Source organism: Triticum dicoccoides, chromosome 6B, assembly GCF_002162155.2.
Source record: "Triticum dicoccoides isolate Atlit2015 ecotype Zavitan chromosome 6B, WEW_v2.0, whole genome shotgun sequence".
Lineage (NCBI taxonomy): Eukaryota > Viridiplantae > Streptophyta > Magnoliopsida > Poales > Poaceae > Triticum > Triticum dicoccoides.
In genome coordinates this window covers 386,484,655-386,507,401 of record NC_041391.1, presented here as the reverse complement: position 1 = coordinate 386,507,401, position 22,747 = coordinate 386,484,655, and the positions used below count along the sequence as shown (strand labels likewise).

The window sequence follows — 22,747 nt, the reverse complement described above, 5'->3', positions numbered from 1 at the left end:
ACTAAGTCCTTTTTCGAGGACATCTACCGTGACAAAACCATGACAGACGGCCTCTGCCTCGGCCTGGGGTGGGACAACCGGCGGTCTCTACCCTGACCTCGGCGCGGGAGATGTGTGGCGCGAGGTGGCGACGCGACTGCCTGCGTAGAAACATGGCGGTGCGAGCGGCGGCCGACGACAACATTTGCAACAGTGGTCACGTGAATCGAGGCGATGGTAGGTCTTACCGGTGAGAGCGCCTAGCTCCAGCGGCGAGCATCGACACTCCTGCATCTTGGAGCACACAGAGGAGAGGAAGAGGGATTTGCTCCTAAGGGCACCTGATTGGCTGGCCCCTCTCCTCCCGCTCCAGACCGCCGGCCTGGCAACGGCGGCAGCCAGACGGTGGCGACGCGACGTGTCTCGGGCGCAGGCCCTCTTTAGGCGGGATGTTGAAGATAAGAGCACCAACAAATTTTTAAATTTTTGTTTTTTGCCTATGACAAGTGGACCCCATACAACCACACAATGATGATAAACGTTAGCCAACTTTGCCGTTACACGCAAAAAAAAAAGCTGTGTCATGTCAGCCTGATTGGCGGATCCAATCTACTGTATTACAAACACACTCAGGCCTCCTTTGGTTCATAGGATAGGAATTTTATAGGAATAGGAAAATCATAGGAAATGAGATGACATGCATCTCAATTCCTACAGAGAAAGAGATGTTATTTGGTGTATAGGATAGAAATTTTTTCATTGAGTCTAGGCTAATGTTTTTTTTTCCTCCAAAATATGAAGGATTGATTCCTATCCTACATACGAATAGAAATCCATTCCTATAAACCAAAGGGCTTCAAATAATTTTTTCCTTTGCAAATCCTATCCTATAGAGTTCTTATAAAATTCCTACAAACCAAAGAAGGCCTCAATCGTGCAAAATCCATCGATCAGTGTTTTCAAAAAAAAATACACAAGACTTAATGTTTTCTCGCCGGAAAAAAAAGTAACATGGTGCTTTGTGCAAATCTAACCTTGAACGCGGCGCTTTGCTGCAATTTACTCCTTCCTTCGTTTTCTCTTCCTTCGTTCGTTCTGGTCGTTTCGGTGAATCGATCTCGCCCACCAAACCCGACCACCCGATCCCCCGGACAGCCGGAGAGCGAGGCGAAGCGGCGACGCCTACCGCAACCATGCTCAGGGTCGCAGGTCGACGCATATCCTCCCATCTCGCATGGCGCCCCGCCGCGGCCGCCTCCGCCGGCAGCAGCCCCCTCGCCGGCGGCCTCCCTGGCGACGACTTCCCCCGGGACCAGAATCCGCGCTTCGCCATCGAATCACCCTTCTACGTCGCTGCCAGAGGTGCACTTCCTGCCGCCCCGGTCCCTCCGTCAATGTCTCCCTCCGATCTGCGACACATGGGGAACCCATCCCTGTTCCTAGGGTTTACAGAGCCAGCGTTGGGCGTGGCCATCTAGAGTTGAAAATCATCTGAGATTTGAGGGATTTGAGTTAGGGATTGGAGGGAGTGTGAAGAGCATTTGGGGAATTTCTGGATCGTTCCTCACCGATCCCTTCTCTGTGTTCTGATTTATATTTGTTTACAATTTACATTTTAGACCCTAAGGATTCCTCTAATTACATTATCTATACACCAACACTCTCCCTCAAGATGGGGCGAAGATGTCATACAGACCCATCTTGCTACAAAACATGGAAAAAGTTTTTTCAGGGAGTCCTTTTGTAAGTACATCTGCTACTTTACTGGCTGAAGTTACATATGGTAGGCGAATTATCCCTCTATCAAGCTTCTCCTTGATGATGATCAATTTCTATGTGCTTGGTTCGATCATGCTGAACAGGATTATTTGCAATATCAATGGCAGCTTTGTTGTCACAGTACAACATCAGAGGTTTGTGCTTGTACAACCGCAACTCTGCTAGGAGAATCTGCAACCATAATAACTCACATATGCCGTGAGCCATAGACCTAAACTCGGCCTCTGCAGTAGACCGAGCCACCACATTTTGTTTCTTACTTCGCCATGAAACTAGGTTTCCTCCAATAAATGCACAGTAACCAGATGTTGAGCGCGTGTCATCTAGGGAACCAGCCCAATCAGCATCTTGCAAGTCCCCTTGTCTGGTATATAAGAGGCCTTTTCCTGGGCACCCTTTAAGATACCGTAGGATCCTATTTACAGCTTCCATATGAACTGATTTTGGGTCATGCATGTATTGGCTAACTACACTCACAGCAAAGGCAATATCTGGACGGGTATGAGATAAATATATTAATCTTCCAACTAGTCTCTGGTAGCGCTCTTGATCCACTGGTGTCCCTGCATCACTACATAACCGATGATTTTGCTCAATAGGTGTAGCAGCAGGTCGACAACCAAGCATACCTGTTTTCTTGAGCAGATCCAAGATATATTTTCGCTGTGAGAGAAAAATACCCTTTGACCCTCGTGAGACCTCTATACCAAGAAAATATCTTAGTTGTCCCAAGTCCTTCACTTCAAACTCGTGTGCAAGATGACACTTCAGATCTGCAACTTCCTTGGAATCATCTCCAGTAATCACAATGTCATCGACATACACTATCAAGATGGCAACCTTGCCATTAATATGCTTGTAAAAGAGTGTATGGTCAGCATTACTTTGAAGATAACCCCTTTTTAGCATAGCATGTCTAAAGCGATCAAACCAAGCTCGTGGTGATTGCTTTAAGCCGTATAAAGAACGGTGTAGGCGCAATACCTTTCCAGCAATTTGACTTGACTCAAACCCAGGCGGTATATGCATGTATACTTCTTCTTGAAGATCATCATGAAGGAAAGCATTCTTCACATCCATCTGGTGAATATCCCAATCAAAGTTTACAGCACATGATATAAGTGTCCTTACTGAATTCATCTTTGCCACCGGTGCAAAGGTCTCTTCATAATCGATTCCATATGTTTGCGTGTAGCCTTTTGCTACAAGGCGGGCTTTGTACCTCTCCACCTTGCCCTCAGGGGTGTGTTTAATAGTGAAGACCCACTTACAACCTACAGGTTGCTTACCTGGTGGTAGATCCACAAGCTACCAAGTCTCATTCTTCTCCAAGGCTTTCATCTCATCAAGCATTGTTTCCTTCCAATTTGGGTCCTCTATAGCTATTTTCCAGTTTGATGGTATGGAGACAGGATCTAAAGATGCAATAAAGCTTTTGAAGGGTGGAGTGCAGTATTCGTAGGAAATGAAATTGGCTATATCATGTTTAAAATCTTTGAGGTGTCTTGGAATGTTTCGATTTCTAGTAGGTTTCCTTACAGCAATAGGTAGATCATTTTCAGGAGCAAGGATAGATAATTGGTTATCACTCTGCCTTGTGGTGCTAATAGGAGCGACGGGACTAGAGGGGTTATTGTTAGTACCTGGGTCCTCATGCCTGTGAAGCTCACCATCTTGTGAAGGAAGTGAAGAGTTTTCTGTTGCATCTTGTATATCTCCATGACCAAAACCATGATTACACCCATCACTATTTGGGTCCTCCCCCTGATTTTGAACATTATCTAGAGTGGGTAAAACATCCGAAGTGGAAACAAGAATAGGGCTTAATGGAGAGCCTTCATTACCCCTCTCCCCTTCTTGTTGCACTTCAGGTGGGGATAGGGCAATGCCAGTGTAATTGGTTGTGCCATAATATGATTCATGTTCACGGAATGTCACATCCATGCTCACAAAAAACCGGTGCTCCGAAGGGCACCAACACCTATAACCCTTTTGAGAGGGAGAATAACCCATGAAAACACATTTGAGAGCACGGGGATCTAATTTTCCAACAGAGTTCCTATAATCATGCACAAAGCAAACACACCCAAAGACCTTAGGAGGAACTACAAAATCACTAGATTTCAAGAGACACTCAGCAGGAGTCTTATGGCCAAGAACCCGAAGAGGCATACAGTTTATCAAATATGTTGCAGTTTTTGTTGCTTCCCCCCAAAGAAATTTAGGCACGTTCATTGTGAACATAAGTGAGCGTGCAACCTCAAGCAAATGTCTATTTTTACGCTCTGCAACACCATTTTGTTCTGGAGTGTTAACACAAGTAGTTTGATGTTTAATGCCGTTTGAGACAAGGAACTGTGCAAACTCCTGGTTCATGTATTATGTACCATTATCTGAACATAAGGTTTTAATAGTTGCCCCATGTTTATTTTTAATGAGAGCGCATAGATCTTTAAAAACTGAGCACACATCACTCTTATGCTTCAAGAGATAGAGCCAAGTGTAACAACTAAAGCAATCGATAAAAGTTACAAACCATCGATGCCCAGAAATCGAACGAACCTCACAGGGTCCCCAAACATCCGAGTGAATCATTTCAAATGGTTTGGCATCATTTCAAATGGTTTGGCACTTCTTAATCCTATACTAGGATATGAACCTCTTGTATGTTTAGCCAATTCACAAGCATCACATACAAGCAGCTCCCTAGGACACAACTTGAAAAGAGAAGGGTAAATACGAAATAATGCAGCAAAAGAGAGATGCCCAAGCCTGCGATGGTGTAGTAGTAGCTCTTGACTAGGAGACAAGAAGCATGATGCAAAAGCAACTTCATCACTCCCTTCATCAAGATAGTAGAGTCCATCATGCACGGTCCCAGTCCCCAACAATCTGCCTGTCTCTAGCTCTTGAAAAGCACAACAACTAGGATAAAACAGACCTCTGCAATTGAGAGATTCAGTAATAGAGCTAACTGACAAGAGATTGATTGGAAATTTAGGAACATGTAAGACATGAGATAAGGACAATGTCTTAGTGCACCTAACAGATCCATGTCCTGTGATAGGTGCCATGGATCCATCAGCTACACGTACTTTGTCCTTACCTGAACAAGGTGTATAGGAAGTGAATATATTTGAAGCTCCTGTCATGTGATTGGTAGCTCCTGTATCAATAATCCAAGATTTTGATTGCGTTGTAGAATTGTGGTGAGGTGTCATACCTTGGTGTGAAGTGGCATGAAAACTAATTTCAGCTTTAGAGGAATCCTGGAAGGAGGACAAGTCTTCTGAGAGTCTAGTCTTGGAGGTGAAATCCTCAAGAGCTCGCACTTCTACTACCGGTAGCTCCCTCTTGGATGTAGTAAGGTTCGCCTATCTTTTATGAGCTCCCTGACCTCCCCCTGGCTGAGACTTTCCTTTTTCCCACCAAGTTGGATAACCATGCAGCTCAAAGCATGAATCCTTTGTGTGTCCAGGCCTTTTGCAATGGTTGCAAAAGAGTTTGCTTTTATCTGTTTTAGCAAAGGTCTTAGGAGCACAACGAGCTTGTATGGATAGGGCTGCACGCGCATCTGATTTTTCTTGAACATGCTCATTGGGTTGAGCAAGACGAGTCTCCTCCTCAATCACACTGGAAATGATATCATCAAGGCTTAGCCATTCAGTTTTGGAGAATATTAGCTGGCGGCGGAGATCAAACTCCTGATTGAGCCCATCAAAGAAGAGCTTGCCCACAAATGGTTCAAACCAGGTATGGTGAACAGCCACATCATTCTTGTCAACGGGTTGAAAAGGACGGTAATAATGCAACTCCCTATACAATCTCTTCATCTCACCTGCATACTCAGTCATTGATTTTGAGCCTTGCTTCAAGTTAGTCAACTCCTGCATGATGCGAGTAGCCTGCATCTTATTTGATTTTCCTGAAAATTGCTTCTCCAAAGCTTTCCACACTTCAAATACAGTGGTCATAGTCTCAAGTTGTTCTCGTGTCGGTGGTTCCATGCTTCCTAATAACCACACCAAAACTCTATCATTGATCTGTTTGGTGATAGTACCACTTTTCAGTTTCTCTTCATCGGCTTAAGCAATTCTTCGTAGCCATGAGAACTTAGAATTAACTGGGCATGCCGTGCCCAGCTGATGTAATTGCCGGGTCCAGCCAACTTCACTGGATTGGGCTCAAGTGCATACTTGACAGCTTCAGGAACCACTTTGAGTTGTTGCTGTTGCTGCTCAAATACTTTGCTTAAAATTTCATACAACTTATCCACACTAGTATCCCCTGATTTCCCCTTTGTTGGATCTGCCATGATTTACCACCACACAAAGAAAAAACCAACACACAGGACTTGGTTTTTTCAGATCTCCACTAACAACAACACACAGGCAGTACAAGCAGAGTACAAGCAGAGTTGGTACTAGCCAAGTAGATATACTAGTGTGGGTTGCTCTCAAATGCACACAGACTGCACAAGTATTTTAATCCGGCCACTAGGCAAAGATGAGCTATCCAGCTGCACTAATCACGGTTCTCCAACGGCAGCCACAAGTACTAGTACCGGCTGCACTAATCAATTAACTACAGAAGACAGCTTACTGCTTGGACGGACGGCACAGCGGCAACCAGCAATTTTTCCGCGGCAGCACAACATCCACTTCTCAGCACAAGGAGTAAGCACAGATGCACCGAGAGGCAGTTCAACAGGCTACCTTAGATTGGGCGCAGCACTCGGTGCCGTAGCTTGGAGATGATGTTGCAGGTCTCGGCGGCAGCTCGCGAACGATGCAGCTCGAGTGCCCACGGCCGTAAATCACGGCGACACAACACCGCAATTAGCCGTCACCAAGGTCGAAATCACACAGGACTAACCTGCTCCGATGCCATGTTGAAAATCATCTGAGATTTGAGGGATTTGAGTTAGGGATTGGAGGGAGTGTGAAGAGCATTTGGGAAATTTCTGGATCGTTCCTCACCGATCCCTTTGTTTTCTGATTTATATTTGTTTGTACAATTTACATTTTAGACCCTAAGGATTCCTCTAATTACATTATCTATACACCAACATCTAGTTGCTGATCTATGGTCACTGATGTGAGGAGGGTTGTTTAGATATTTTTTGGATTACTCACTTCTTCATGCCCGATTGCCTTGCGAGTCCTCATCTGGTTTAGCGGTTGGATTTTTTTTTTTGGAAACTGTCACCCGGAGGAAAGACTCCCCATCTGATTTTTTGTTGTTGTGTTTTACAGAGTTAGGTAGTTTTAGAGGAGTAGTCACACCAAAGAGTAGCAGGGCCCTTTAGTTCGGCAGTTTTAGCCGATGAGACCAGAGTTGCGTCTGAGATTACATTATGAATTACATGCAATGGATCCACATTGATCCCCTGAAAAACACTCTGTGTTGCGTGCATCCCATATTTTCGGAAGGATTAGGAGGAAGATAAATGACCAAATGGATGTTGGCAAACCGTTTGGGAGAGGTGATGTCTACCAGTTGGGCACGTGAAGAACAAGTGAGCCCTGTCCTCCAAGGCAGCCCGACACCGAGGGCAACTGGCTGAATCCATCAGCGTCTTGCGATGGAGGTTTGACTTGGTGTTGAGCCTATCGAGGTAGAATAGCCATCAAAAGCACGTACCCTACTTGGGACCTTTGAGTTCCAGATGTTTGCAAGGTTTGGATCAGCGAGCTGGGAAGCAAACGCCTCGTATGACCTTTTTGCGGAGAAAGGGGAGCCATTCAGTAATGACCGCGGGTCCGGATCCGCGGTGATAAACGCCCCACGGTTAAGGTTAGTTGATTAAGCAAATCCAAATCGATCCCATCCAGCATAATTCGATCTAGAATGCATTTTGCTGTAGGTTGTGGGTGAATAAGGTGGGGAAAGCAATGCAAAGTGGCTCAGGAAGTAGCCATCTATATCAAGCCAAAAGGAGTTAGAGGAGTTATACCATTAACTGCTTGTGAAATATCTCTAAGCTTTTGTAAGTGCTTGTAAATGACTCTGCCAAGAAAAGAGGCATTTGCTCCTAGTCCTTATATGGCGGTGAGTGTTGATTAACCCAGTGAGGTTTGTGGGCTGGAAGAATTTGAATGCAAATTTCAACATGAGGCAATTGTTTTTGTGCTTCTAAGTTTTCGACCCCAAGACCACTTTGCAGCTTTAGGTATATGCACTCCCATGCAACCAAGCATTTAGCACCTGAGAAGGTGTCATTGTTAGACCAGAAGGAAATCTTCCTATGTTTGTCTAGCTCCTAAAGAACGCTCTTAGGAAGGGTAAATCATAGCATGAAGTAAGCGGGTAGGTTGTGAAGCACTGCAGAGAGCAGTATGAGTCTGCCATCGCATGAGAGAAGCAGCACACGCCATCCAGAAGGTAGATGTCGCATCAGTCAATGACTGATTGGAAGGTCGCTGGGTGTAATTTGTGCGGTGATAGCAGGAGACCTAATAGGTATCTTTGGGGAAAGGAAGCAATATCAATAGCCAAAATGGCTGCCATGGTAGTCTAAATGCCGTCGTCTACATTGATGGGAATGAGGGTGTTTTTGGAGAAGTTTATATTGCGCTCGGTGACGGCAACAAAGTCATTGACGATTTTCTGTAGGTCGGAGGCAGCATTTGTGTCAGCTCTGGCAATGATCAGCGTGTCACCCGCATATCACATGCTTGCATGATCAAGCATTGTAGCACGTCTAGCCACAATGGTAAATAGGAAGGTCTCGGAGAGCCATTTAGTATGATTGCAAATGTTGCTTGAATTCAGCAGGGCTTCAATCCATGCAATCCATTTGTTGGAAAATCCCCTAGTGCGAAGAATTGGGAAGAAAGAGGGCCAATAGAGTCAAAGGCTTTGCTAAAATCTAGTTCTATGACCGTCATAGGTGATTTTAAGGTGCCTCCAAAGATGGAATGGTCACCCTTGTGGTTGTTCGAATTGATGTAGCCGCCGTAGCTTCCTCTTGTCGATGCGCGGCGCGCTCTTCATCTTGGAGGTGACGGTCTTCTTGTCGGCACCGTTCTTCATGATGGACTTGGGAATGCATGAGCATGCTCTTCACTTGTCGTTGCTCTTGAGCTTCATGGTGGCGATGGAATTGAGTGAACTTGAAGATGGTAGCTGAAAGTATGTGCACTTGAGCGTCGTCGTGAAGATGATCTTGAAGAGGAAGAAGACTTGCAGTTGTTGAGCATGTTTTCGATGAGCTCCACTTCTGCATTCAACTTGGCGTCGAAGTGGTCCATCTTGTCATTAAAGTAGTTCTTTTAGGCGTAGATTGGATGCAATGTGCCTTCCCTATCCTAGTGACACTCGAGCAAGAGTTATCTCTTTTCGATCTTGGTGAAGGATCAAGTGATCTGTCAATTGAAAGTGTAAAATGAGTGCACTTGGTGGAGCTTGGTAGGGAACTATTGGCACGATTCAAGCAATATGAAGTCCAAGATATGTAAAAGCTGGAAGCAAACCACAAGGAACACAAAGTGCGACATGTTAGATGTCATTTCGGATAATCCTATCGACATTCCGGCGCTATCCAGAGAACACTTGGTCGGCCATAGGGTCGGACCCTGGGTTGGACTGTCCAACTTGGTAGGTTTCAGCAACCTTAGCTTGTTGATGATGATCCTCACTTCCCCTTTGAGTACCTTCTTCTTACTTGAACATCCTCCTTTTCCAAGCTTCCCTCGCGGATGGTGTGGGCACTTGTGCATGTCCTACACTCAATGTTTGTCATTCGGTTCAAACCTAAAGGTAGATAGAATTCACCTTAATACATGTGATGTGCGTGTCCCTTGGCAATACAGCCAAGGCCATGAGATGACCCTAGGGTGCTTTGCACCATACCCACCCTATCTTGAAAAGAGTCGTCCTCGACTCTAAAACGCCATCACCATGGAGAAGGAAACAACAATCACTATGTACTCAAGAGTGGAACTCACCGATCACTGTGTACTCATCATCTTGATGCTTTGTATGGCCGCTCTTCAATGTCGCTACTCCATCCATGAGATGTATCATGCAACAAGGAAACAACAATGAAAGTGTAGCTCATTCTCGAAGCTCATATCAAGATGGTGCAAAGGGAAGAGTTCACCTTAGGAAGGTTTTCGAAGAACGTGTCGGCTAGCATACTGTATGTCCTGTCGCGGCCAATATGTCCCATGATGGCACCGCCTTGTTATTCCTTCAAAATGAGCACATGTAACAAACACTTGGAAACACAAGGGGGTTAGCGTGAACGCAATATTCATTCATGTGTGATTCACGCAACAAGTGTCGTCATCATGCTTAGCATAAGATGTGACAAGGAAATGTTTCATGGCATGAAAGTATGTTATGTGAGGACAACCAAAGGCATTGGGCTCATGGTCCAGAAGCAACATAACTTTATGATAAGGAGGATGCAAATGTGAGGTAGTGGTTATCCCATCAAAACTACGCATGTGCGTGAAATCATCAGAAGGTTTGTGATATAGGAAGGTGTAATCAAAGTGAAGAACAACAAAGTTGCTAATGAGGTGCCTAAACACATGTGTCATCAACTGCATGAGAATATGAGGTTCATTAGGCAATCTCAAGTGCATGACAAGACATTGATATGTTGTGAAGGTGGTGGTGTAAGGAGTGTTACACTCTAACAGACTAACACATTGGAAAGAGCAATTGTTTAACATGCGTGAGGCAACAAATGAACAAGCATGATTGCATGACATGTATAATGCAAGGGCATTGTTGCAATCAAAACATATGGTCAACACAAGGAATCAACAAGTTTGAGGCAACACTCAAGGCTTTGGTATCAAGACATGGAAAAGTGGTAATCGAATCAATATCACTATCATGTGGGCAAGTAATTATTCTAAAGGAAAAAATGTGCGATATTGTACATGCAATGCATGTGGTGTCATCCATAATTTCCATTCTCAAGTTTGTAGGATTCTCAAAAGAGAAAGATTTCACCTTGAAAAGTTGTCCTTCTGCGTACTTTGCAATGTCAGGGTGGAAGCAAGTGTGTTTGGAACATCCCGTGGATAAGCCTTACAGCTGGGAGGCCAGTAAAAGCTTACAAGTAAACCAGATATGGAGATGGCGACTAAAGTTGTTGCTTCCATTTTTATAGAATTTCAAGATTACCGTAGAAGCACGTTGATGGAATGCATACTAGACTCAACCTTGAGCTCGCGGGGTCAACTCATGTTGAGTACAAGTTGACGAGTAATCGTTAGTTCCTATGCATGCACAGAACAAAGCAAAGAATGTATGTGCATGATACGTGAATGCATCATCCATCATGATGCATCTCTTCTCTTGCGCATCATCATTAGTACAAAACAAGTGCATGGAACCAATGGGTATGCATGCCATATGCCATAGTAACGATGATCATCATGCATATTGTGCAAAGAAGGAGAGCAAACGTGCTTCATATGGAATATATCAAAAATCTCCAATCATTTGTGAGAATACTATGGGGCGTTCTCAATATCAATAAATAAAGCATTGTTGCATTCAACATGTACCAAATAACTAATTTTCAATATGAGAGATGCAAAAAAGGGAAACTTATGACAACATTCAGTACCAATCATGTGCAAAAGGAGGAGGTAGATTGAGCAAGGCTCTCTCAAGGTTTAGTTTATACTTTGCTAACCCTAGATATGATGAGTAGTACGGTGAATAGTCTGGCCACAAAGAGGTAGGTAGGTCGGGAAAGTTACACGGGCCTGTGGCCACATACACTGCATGCAGGCAAGTCGGGCACTTAGACAGGTCGGACATCCCGGCCTAGTGTCCGACCTGGTACAGAGGGCTCTGGGTAAGTCGGGCATGGGGTTAGATGTCCTGTCTGACGTGTTCGAGGTCGTGTTGGACATTCTGACGCTTGGACTATTCGACTTGGTAGGTTTCAACAGACTTAGCTGGTGATGATGATCCTCACTTCCCTTCGAGTACCTTCTCCTTGCTTGAACATCCTCCATTTCCAAGCTTCCCTCGCGAATCGTGTGGCTGCTTCCTTGTGCATGTCCTCGTCCATTGCATATTCGTCATTTGTCTCAAACCTAAAGGTGCAAAGGGTAGGAGGGTCATGTAGTATACCATCCCGTTAGAGAACCAAGTAGACATACATATGGATAGAATTCACCTTAATACATGTGATGCATGTGTCCCTTCGCAATGGAGCCGAGGTCATGGGGATGACCCTAGGGTGCTCCACACCAGAGAGGGAATGTGCTCTCCGATGTCTGACCAAGAATTGAGGACCCTTGGTCGTGAAGTTTGGGGCTGTTGATGGGCTAGGCCTTGAATGTGATCGGTGTAGGGGGCGTAGACTGGTGAGGGCAGCAATTTGAAATTCCCAGATCTCGCGCGCAGTTTAGGATGGGATGTGACTAGTGTAATCGGGTTAGGTTGGAGAGGGCAACAATTTGAAATTCCCAGATCTTGCGCGCAGTTTAGGATTCGGCCTAGGTATAGGAGTAGGCCAAGGAGTCGAATAGGGGACCATTTGAGGATTTCCTCTCTAATTTTTTTTCGAATAGGGGACCGTCGATGAGTTGATCCTGGCAGTGAAGAGTTGGAAGGGAGGATTTGTCCACAATTGAGATGTAATAGCCGCGGTGCAAGATGGTGCCTTTTAAGGAGAATGATATCTCGGATGCATTGCTACACAACCTTAAACGAGAAGAGTGGAGAGATGGATATGACCCTATACTCGTATGCCAGGAGATGCCAGGAGGAGAGCAGCGTCGAGATTGTCATAAGATGAGCCGGAGGCGATGTGGACGTGGAGGCCACGCCAGATATGATCTTGGAAGTCCAGCCCCATGGCGTCCCTGCACCCCAGCACGGTGCGGAGTGCGACGGCTGTGGCATTGAGGTAGCGTCGGGGTTCATTGTCGTGAGATCCATCCAAGACAGAGGTGACCGGTGAGCTTTTGGTAGTGGAAGACACGTTTGAGGGGTTGGGGGCATTGGTGGTGACTGTCGGAGCCAAGTCGAGAGCTATGGTGGGAGAGTCGTGTGTGGTGATTCCTGGGGGGTGGCATGGGCTACAGGTGTGGGCCTAGGGCTGGAGCTGGCCGCAAGGAGTTTGGCGGCAATCGATGGTGGATGGCTGGGAGGGGGAAGAGAGAGCCATCCGCCCTGTCTGGCCACTGTTTTAGCTGCTGGATTGGATGGTTGTAGTTGTATGTTTTTTACTATGTAGATTATTGAAGTTATGGTTTTGATTATGGTGGTTTCTTGTTTATTCCTGAACAGTTTTGGCTGATGGTTTTCATTATTATGGGCTTATGTCCGTTTTGTTCTAATTAGTCTAATATGTTATGCTTCATCCGCTAGCCAACTCAACCAAAAGCCTGAACTGATGCTTCATGCACTAGCCAACGCAACCAAAAGTCCAAACTAGTGGAAAGGGCTAGGCAATCTGCATATACACTTCAACACCCATCTTTGGGATGTCTCGGTAGTACCCTACTTTGCATACACATCTTGTATCAACGTTGTTCTGAAATTTCCTGTGATCATATGCATCAATACCAATGTGATGGTTCTTGTAGGAATTTTCTGTTCCCTTTCTGTTTCCCTAAAGGAAAAGGACAGGCAGATTTATGTTTTGGATGTTTATTTGTTCCCCTCCAATATTAGCTAGCAAGTATTTCGCAAACCATAGAAAACCTGTAAATTTGTTTAGAAACAACTATTATGTGGGCTCCATCATTAGATAACTTAGTTTATGTAATGAAATTGATAATTCTAACAAGAATTTAATGTTTATCCACTCTGTCCTTTGATTCGCAATGAGACAGTTCTCATTACTTATGTTATGTCCTTTGATTCGCAATGAGACTTGTCAGCAGCGCTGAGGATGAAGAGGCGAACAAGAGCTGAAGAGCTACAGGAGAACCGGGCCAGAGCGGAGCAGGCCAGGCCCAAGAGGAGGATGCAGGCCCCTTCAAGGTTGCGTGGCCCAGAGTGGGTCCGGTAATCGCGATATATGTATTCCCCTCCCCTCGCTGTAACGGGTGGCTGGCGGCTTCGGCCGAATGGATAGATAGTTGGCGTATGAGACTTGGCTGCAATCTCTCCTCCCTGCTTGAATCCTCATGAACTAGATCGAGATCCGAGTAAATCCTGCAACTATATTCGAGAGATCCTAGTTCGTGCTTACAATTGGCACCAGAGCCTTAGATCCTGGCGCCGCCAGACCCACCCCACCACCCACACGCGACGAGATTCGCGGCGCGGCGCCGCCGTGAAGCAATGGAGAGCATGTCGCCGGCGACAAAGGCGGTGTACGAATTTCTCAAGGCCGACTTGGTGGAGTCCCTCGACGCTCGTTTCAAGCGACAAGATGAAGAATCAGCCAAGTCGCTGCGCTCCATCGTGGGCGATCTGACGGCGCGCATCGACGACTTGAAGATGTCGATCGGCGTCGACATGGACGAACTCCGCGCCGGTCTGGAACGACCGCCGACCCCCTCGAATTCGTCCCAATCCGGGCGACCTCCGGCGACAGAACAGGGCGTGGCCAGCAACGGCGACGCACCACCCGAAGGGAGCCGCATGATTCCATCAGCCAAGGGAAAGGACCACGCCCCCTACGTTCCGCCACCAGCCAGAGGTACGAGATCAGATCAGAACTCTGCATTCAGTTCGAGGTTAGCGGAATTGCAACGGGAGAATTCTGATTCCTACGGTTTTGCTCCTCGCATCGATCTGCCCCACTTCGACGGCTCCAATCCGAGGCTCTGGCAAACCAGATGCGAAGATTATTTCAGTATGAGTGGCACGCCTCGGCAGCTTTGGGTTCAGTTTGCGTCCACCTTGTTTGAGGGACCTGCAGCCAGGTGGTTGGAATCGGTTCAGCGTCGGGCGCCAAACGCACCATGGGAGGATTTCTGCAGGTTGTTACAGTGCAGATTCGGACGAAACCAACACCAGGCGTTAGTACGCAAATTTCACAGTATATCCCAAACGGGTTCAGTGGAGGAATATGTGGAGCAATTTGCCGAGCTCTATGACCAGCTGTCTGCATACGAAGCAGTGCCTGAGTCGGTGCACTATGTCACCAAGTTCATCGATGGATTATCTTCTTCAGTCAGGGTGATGGTTGCACTATAGCAGCCGGCAGATTTGGACGCAGCTTATGAGTTGGCCCTGTTACATGAGTCCCTAACCAGTTCAACTTCTCAACAGCATCAGATCGTTCGCCGACAACACTATCCACAGTCTGTCTCGATTGCAAAATCAACCGCGAGCAAACCCACGGAAGATAGAAGAAGCGTGGCAGATGTACAGAAGCAGAAAATGGGCGAGGATAAATGGGAAGCTTTGAGATCTTACCGTAAGGCTAAGGGGCTGTGTTTTATGTGTGGAGAGAAATGGAGTCGTGACCATCAATGCAAGCAGTCAGTGTCACTTCACGTGGTGCAAGAGATGGTAGAATTTTTTCAGTGCACATCTTCAGAGGAGTTTGGTTCAGATGAGGATGAAGAGGTCAATTTAATGGCCATTTCTGAGGCAGCTGAAGGAAGAACAGCTCGTAGTAAGGCCTTTCAATTGGTTGTCATACTCAATGGACAGCAGAAAACCTTCCTGGTTGATTCTGGCAGTACCCACTCCTTTGTGGATACTGCTACAGCGAACATATTGACAGGAGTGCAGACTTGTTCAGCGATGAAGGTCAGGGTAGCAAGTGGAGAAATAATGAGTTGTTCCAGTTTTATGCCCAATTGCAAATGGTCAGCGCAAGGTGTACAGTTTGAACATGATCTCAAAATTTTACCCCTTAGCTGCTATGATGGAATTCTGGGAATGGATTGGTTGGCTAAACACAGTCCAATGACTGTAGATTGGGAATAACAATGGATGTCCTTCCCTTTGTATGGAAAAACAGTAACCATCCAAGGAGCTACACCTGTGGAATTTGCTTACACTATTATAGAATTGTCAGTAGTCACTGATGATAATGCACAAACTGTGTTGCTAGAAATTCAGGAATTACTAGAGGAATACAAGGATGTTTTTGCTATCCCAACTGGGTTACCACCGGAGAGAGCCTGTGATCACTCTATTCCTCTTATTCCAGGTGCTAGGCCATTTTCACACAGGCCATATAGGCTAGCACCGGAGTTAAAAGATGAGGTGGAAAAGCAAATCCAGGAAATGCTAGACTGGTGTGATTAGAAGGAGTAACAATCCTTTCTCCTCACCAATTCTATTGGTTAAGAAGGACCATACATGGAGATTAGTAGTGGACTACAGACATCTCAATGCTCTTACAATCAAAGGAAACTACCCTATGCCTGTGATAGATGAACTACTGGATGAATTACATGGTGCACAGTGGTTTACAAAATTGGATCTCAGAGCTGGTTACCATCAGATCAGACTAGCTCCTGGTGAAGAATATAAAACAACATTTCAAACCCATCATGGGCATTTTGAATTTTTAGTTGTGGGTTTTGGTCTGACAGGAGCTCCAAACACTTTCCAAGGGGCCATAAATGTGTCCTTGTCTGAAGAACCTGATATGCTCAGAAATTTTGTGATAGCTTTCTTTGATGACATCCTTGTTTTCAGCAAGACCTTGCAACAGCATATAGAACATGTCAGAAGAGTTCTGCAAGTTTTGAGAAGGGACAAATGGTATGTGAAACTCTCCAAGTGTGAATTTGCTTCTCAGAAATTGCTATACTTGGGACATATTATCAGCAAGGATGGGGTTTCCACTAATCCTGAAAAGATAAGCACTATTGAACAATGGCCACAACCAGAATCTGTCAAGGAGGTCAGAAGTTTTCTGGGGCTAGCTGGGTATTACAGAAAGTTCATTCGCCACTTTGGAATTATTGCCAAGCCAATGACTAACTTACTGAGAAAGGGTGCTGTATTCGTTTGGACCGGTGTAGAGGACACAGCCTTCCAAACGTTGAAACAAGCGTTAGTCAGTGCTCCTGTTTTGGCACTCCCTAATTTTCAGAAACCCTTTGCTATTGAGACAGATGCTAGTGACAGTGGGATTGGTGCTGTGTTGTCACAAGATGGACATCCTGTAGCTTTTGTTAGCAGGGCCCTGGGTCCCAAAAATCAGACACTGTCAGTGTATGAAAAAGAGTTCTTGGTGATTCTGCTGGCGGTAGAACAATGGCGCTCATACCTGCAGCTAAAGGAGTTTCAGATCATTACTGACCAAAAGGCCTTAGTCAGTTTAATAGAGCAATGCTTGCATACTGCTTGGCAGCAAAAAGCACTCACTAAGCTGTTCGGGTTGGATTATAAGATCATTTACAGAAAAGGGATTGAGAACAAGGTCGCTGATGCATTGTCCAGACGCCCTCATGTGTCAGGAGACTGTTATACTTTGTCAGCAATTCAGCCAGCCTGGGTGCAGGAAATATTGGATAGCTACATTTTAGACTCTCATGCTACAACGATCGCGCAAAAGTTAGCAGTGGACCCAACAGCTGTTCCTAATTATACACTGCAAGGAGGGCTTCTTCGTTTCAAGAAAAGGATCTGGATTGGATCAAATGAACAGCTGCAACGTAAAATCATCGACAGTTTGCATGCTAGTTCAGTTGGGGGTCATTCAGGTTTTCCTGTCACTTATCGCAGGATTTCTTCCAGTGGAAGAAAATGAAGCAAATGGTCAAAGAGGTGTTGCAACAATGCCAGGTTTGCCAGCTCGCTAAACCTGACAGAGTACCCTACCCGGGCCTGTTACAACCATTACCAATACCTGCACAACCATGGGAAATGATGACAATGGATTTCATCGAAGGCTTGCCAGTCTCGCATAATCACAATTGCATTCTGGTGGTCATCGACAAATTGACTAAATATGGACATTTCATAGCCCTCAAGCATCCCTACACGGCAGCAACCATGGGAAATGATGACAATGGATTTCATCGAAGGCTTGCCAGTCTCGCATAATCACAATTGCATTCTGGTGGTCATCGACAAATTGACTAAATATGGACATTTCATAGCCCTCAAGCATCCCTACACGGCAGCAACAGTTGCTGAATCTTTTCTGGACCGTGTGTATCGGCTCCATGGACTTACTGTGTCCTTGGTTTCGGATCGTGACCCCGTTTTCACCAGTGCATTCTGGAAGGAGGTGTGCAACAGAACAGGGATCCAATTGCGTATGAGTTCTGGTCAACACTCACAAACTGATGGACAAACGGAACGTGTGAACCAACAAGTCGAGGGCTATCTCAGATGCTTCATCAGTGCTCATCCACAGCGTTGGTTCAGCTGGCTTCCTCTTTGTGAGCTATGGTATAACACTAATTGGCATTCGTCGACAGACAGAACTCCGTTTGAACTGGTATATGGGCACCCTCCCTGTTACTTTGGTCTCTCTCCTGTAGATGCTATAAGCAATTCAGACGCTCATCAGTGGCTGCGTGATAGGCATGTCATCATGGAATCAGTCAAACAACACTTGGTTCGTACGCAACAGCGCATGAAGGTTCAGGCTGATAAACATCGAACAGAGAGACAATTTGAGGTGGGAGATACAGTCTTTCTCAAAATGCAACCATACATTCAGTCATCCATCGCCCCGAGGGCAAATCACAAGCTTGCTTTTAAATATTTTGGGCCCTTTGAAATTTTGGCTCGAGTTGGTACAGTGGCATACAAGCTGGCATTGCCGGAGAATTGCAGAGTGCATCCAGTTTTTCATGTCTCCCTACTCAAGCGCCATGTTAAACCAGACCAACAGGTATTACCAATCCTGCCTTCGACAACTTCTCACCTGCAGGTGCCTACTGGTTTCCTGGACCGTCGACTGATTTCGCGTGGTAACAAGACGGTAACTCAAGTCCTGGTCAAATGGAGTCACTCCCCGGCGTCATTGGCAACCTGGGAAGATCAAGATGTGCTGAAGCAACAGTTTCCGCGCGCTCCGGCTTGGGGGCAAGCCGTTTCCTCTCAAGGGGGGATTGTCAGCAGCGCTGAGGATGAAGAGGCGACAAGAACTGAAGAGCTACAGGAGAACCGGGCCAGAGCGGAGCAGGCCACTCCCCGGCATCATTGGCAACCTGGGAAGATCAAGATGTGCTGAAGCAACAGTTTCCGCGCGCTCCGGCTTGGGGGCAAGCCGTTTCCTCTCAAGGGGGGATTGTCAGCAGCGCTGAGGATGAAGAGGCGACAAGAACTGAAGAGCTACAGGAGAACCGGGCCAGAGCGGAGCAGGCCAGGCCCAAGAGGAGGATGCAGGCCCCTTCAAGGTTGCGTGGCCCAGAGTGGGTCCGGTAATCGCGATATATGTATTCCCCTCCCCTTGCTGTAACGGGTGGCTGGCGGCTTCGGCCGAATGGATAGATAGTTGGCGTATGAGACTTGGCTGTAATCTCTCCTCCCTGCTTGAATCCTCATGAACTAGATCGAGATCCGAGTAAATCCTGCAACTATATTCGAGAGATCCTAGTTCGTGCTTACAAGACAGTTCTCATTACTTATGTTATTTAAATAAGTGCCGTTGGCGGCTTAATTTCTTATAATGAATGAACTCCTTAGTTCATGTTGCCTGAATAACTGAATAACTGAATGAACTCCTTAGTGCAGTTGTGTTTCAATGTACTACATCGGATAATGGTTGTAAAGTATTCACAGCATATATTTCAGTAATCTGTTGTGATAATTCTGATGTGCAACTTTTATTGTGTGGTTGGTTGGCATGTATAATTTTCTTGCTTGTAAGTGCAACTTTGGTTGTGTGGGTTGGTCTAGTTCTTCCCTGTGGTTGGTTGGCATGTACAATTTTCTTGCTTGTAAGTGCAACTTTGGTTGTGTGGGTTGGTCTAGTTCTTCCCTGTGCTGCTTTGTAATATTACAACATAAAATTGTGAAGACATAATGCTGCTATTGCAATGTTGGTTTCTTGTTTCTTTTGGTATTTCAGACATCTTATCTATTTGCCTCCTTGTGCAGGCTTTTCGGCTGAATCTCTTGTTCCGAGGGACCAGGATGTAGAGTTGGCTGAGCTCACACCAACTACGGCAGCTCTGAAGAATCCCTGTGCCAAAATTGTCTACGATGAGTATAACCACGAGAGGTACCCACCTGGTGACCCCAGCAAGCGTGCCTTTGCCTACTTTGTGTTGAGTGGTGGGAGATTTGTGTACGCATCCTTGTTGCGTTTGCTCGTCTTAAAGTTTGTCCTGAGTATGTCAGCAAGTAAGGATGTGCTTGCCCTTGCTTCCCTTGAGGTTGACCTGTCAAGTATTGAGCCCGGTACCACTGTGACTGTAAAGTGGCGGGGCAAGCCAGTTTTCATCAGGCGCAGGACTGAAGATGATGTGAAGCTGGCCAACAGTGTTGATGTTACATCTCTCCGTGATCCACAGGAGGATGCGGTGCGTGTCAAGAACCCTGAGTGGCTTGTTGTCATTGGTGTCTGCACTCACTTGGGTTGCATTCCCCTCCCCAACTCTGGGGACTTCGGTGGCTGGTTCTGCCCATGTCATGGCTCACACTACGACATCTCAGGTAGAATCAGGAAGGGCCCAGCACCATACAACCTGGAGGTCCCGACCTACAGTTTCTTGGAAGATAACAAAATGCTTATTGGCTAAGAGCACTGGCCGTAAGATTAATCCCTATGGTGCTGTGCTGCCATTTTGTGTTGGTTTGACCATTCATCTTTTTGTTGCTCGGATAGTCCTTTGATGGACTGTTATCTTAGTGCAGTACTCTTACTAGCACTGGATAGTAAAGAATAATCTGCTGCTACTTCGGTACTGTTAATTAATTTCCAAATATGGCCGTGTTTTTTGGAGCTCAGTAGGAATTATCTTATTGTCATATCTTAGATGCCCCTGTCAAGCCTTCATATGATTGTTTTCTACCAACTTTTCTTCAGTCTCCATACATGTGATCTGCTGTTGCTGATATGTTTGGATGTGACATGAAATATTTCTCCATGAGCTGTTTTTATGGTCTGTGGATGATGTTAGTGATGGGGAGGCATAAGTGGTTGCTGTTATGTGCCTATCGACTCTTCATTGCTTGTGTCGCAACCATACATAGACACATTCGGTTTGCAAGTTTTGTTTTTTGAAACAAGGAAAAGGGTTTGCTATTTTCATTGAGTAAGAAGAAGGTTTTTAGAGTCTTTGCCAAAGGCTGAATTACATGCATCACTCTTGCAGCATTACGTTACACAAATATTTGGCCCCGACGAGGCACCACAACGAAGCTTATATCCCAGGGCATTTCCAAAATAGCCAGTAGCAGGAGCCTGAGACCGACCCCAGCTTTATCCACATCCATTCCTTTTGCACTTATTATCCCATATAAGACACCCCGGCGAGGCACATGGCCAAAATAGCCAGCAGCTGGGCCCAAACTTTATCCACATTCATCCCTTTTACATTTATCCCATATATAAATCCCCTAAAAAACCATATATAAAGCACATGTATTTACTAGTTTACACATCGTAAATGTTAGGTTTTTTATATATATAGGTGATCCATCACAATGACCAATGGCAGTCAAAAATTGAAGCAACCTATGAATGGCATGTTCTATAAATGATTTGCAAAGAGTACCTGGTTCCTTGGATAATTATGAATAAGCACAACCACAACCACACCAAGAAACATATGTATAACCAGATTCAAAAACATACCCATAACTAGTGCTATATGTCATTGTCATATTATCTTGCATAATCGTAAGATAGATATCATGATATTTATATGGTTCATTCGTTTTCACTCTGCGCAGTCTCCTCCATGGGCATGTCCATTTCCGCCCATAGGTCGACAATGGGATCCATTGGTTGTTCCTCCTCGTTGTGAGCCCCAAGATTGAAGACAAGGGGTGCTCGAGGGAGTGCACCATTGATAAGGAAGTGGGAAGTGGACTGGGAGCGTATGATGGTGGACCGAGGAAGTGCCGCACTGAGTGATCTATTTATGGGCCACCGCAGAGGCGGCAGGTGGCCGACTGGAGCCGGTCGAAGGGGGCGTTTGTTGGCGGTGCACCGGCGACCGCATAGATTTAAAGCCCTGGCGTGGTGCGAGGAGGAGGAAGGTCAATTTCCTTCCCGTGCGAGCTCTTCGCTTTCATTTTTAAACATCATAATGAGTAAGGCAAGGGTGTTCTATCGTTGATGCATGGCCACTACTTCGTGGGCTCCCTCTACCTCTTCATTTGCCTTGAAAGACCATACGTCGGTAGATCACTTCTAGACGGCGGTCGTGTGCCTTGAAACATCATATGCCTAGATCGACGTTGGATGGTCCTTGCTTCTTCTGCCTCCTCGTCTATTTTTGCCTTACCGCTTGCCTGCTCGAACTGCGCTTGGCAACCCCCCCATTAAATAACCAACACATTCTCTTCCCAATTCCTCTCTATCAAACTCACCCTCTCCCAAATGCAGCCTTTCACGCGTTCTCTGCAACTCCGGCAAGTAGATGAAGTATATGTGTTGCTCAGCAACACCGTACGTCGAGGAACACGATGTGTGATAGGGGCAGGGTTGTCTTGATCTTTTGACGAGATGATAACTATCGATTTGGTGGAGAACAACTTTCACAATCCGACAACAGACATGAAGGACGTTGCACCTTAGCAATCGCTAAACCAATCTCCAGGAGGTTACTGATGATGCTGGAAGCACGATCAACCTGACCACAAAGGTCTATTCCTGCAAGCAATCGAAGAACGAGCAAGAATATAATAAAGCAATCTGAATATTGCGAATATATGTGAAGTATTGATAAAGTGGGGATCAGAAAGCGGTCTTGGTCTGGTCGTTGGACACAAATGAAGTGCAAGAAGTTGCAATTGCTAACTTTTAACTAAACAATCCGAAGTCTAAACGATGCCTTAAGGGTTGTATTTATAGGGGAAAAGACTAGCAAACATGCCCGTGTGTTGCAACGGTAGAAAAAAATTCACAAAAACTGCTATGCTTGACTCAATATGCAAGTTATCCGTGTGCAATACG

At 45.7% G+C, this 22,747-nt stretch overlaps 1 protein-coding gene across 1 annotated transcript; it reads left to right on the top strand.

Moving 5' to 3' along the window:
* Positions 1-1,036: 1,036 nt before the first annotated feature.
* LOC119326404 (cytochrome b-c1 complex subunit Rieske, mitochondrial-like) lies at positions 1,037-20,679 on the top strand. The gene is made up of 2 exons (XM_037600060.1): positions 1,037-1,341; positions 19,720-20,679. Exons 1-2 carry the CDS (start codon positions 1,173-1,175, stop codon positions 20,361-20,363), a joined length of 813 nt encoding a protein of 270 aa, XP_037455957.1. The 5' UTR covers positions 1,037-1,172; the 3' UTR covers positions 20,364-20,679.
* The last annotated feature ends 2,068 nt before the right edge of the window (positions 20,680-22,747 follow it).

What these genes read in the sequence shown, in the direction of transcription:
- LOC119326404 (XM_037600060.1), top strand. Translation starts at nt 1,173, where the DNA reads ATGCTCAGGGTCGCAGGTCGACGCATATCCTCCCATCTCGCATGGCGC. An exon ending in CTTCTACGTCGCTGCCAGAG is followed by an intron (nt 1,342 to 19,719) that starts GTGCACTTCCTG and finishes CTCCTTGTGCAG; the next exon opens with GCTTTTCGGCTGAATCTCTT.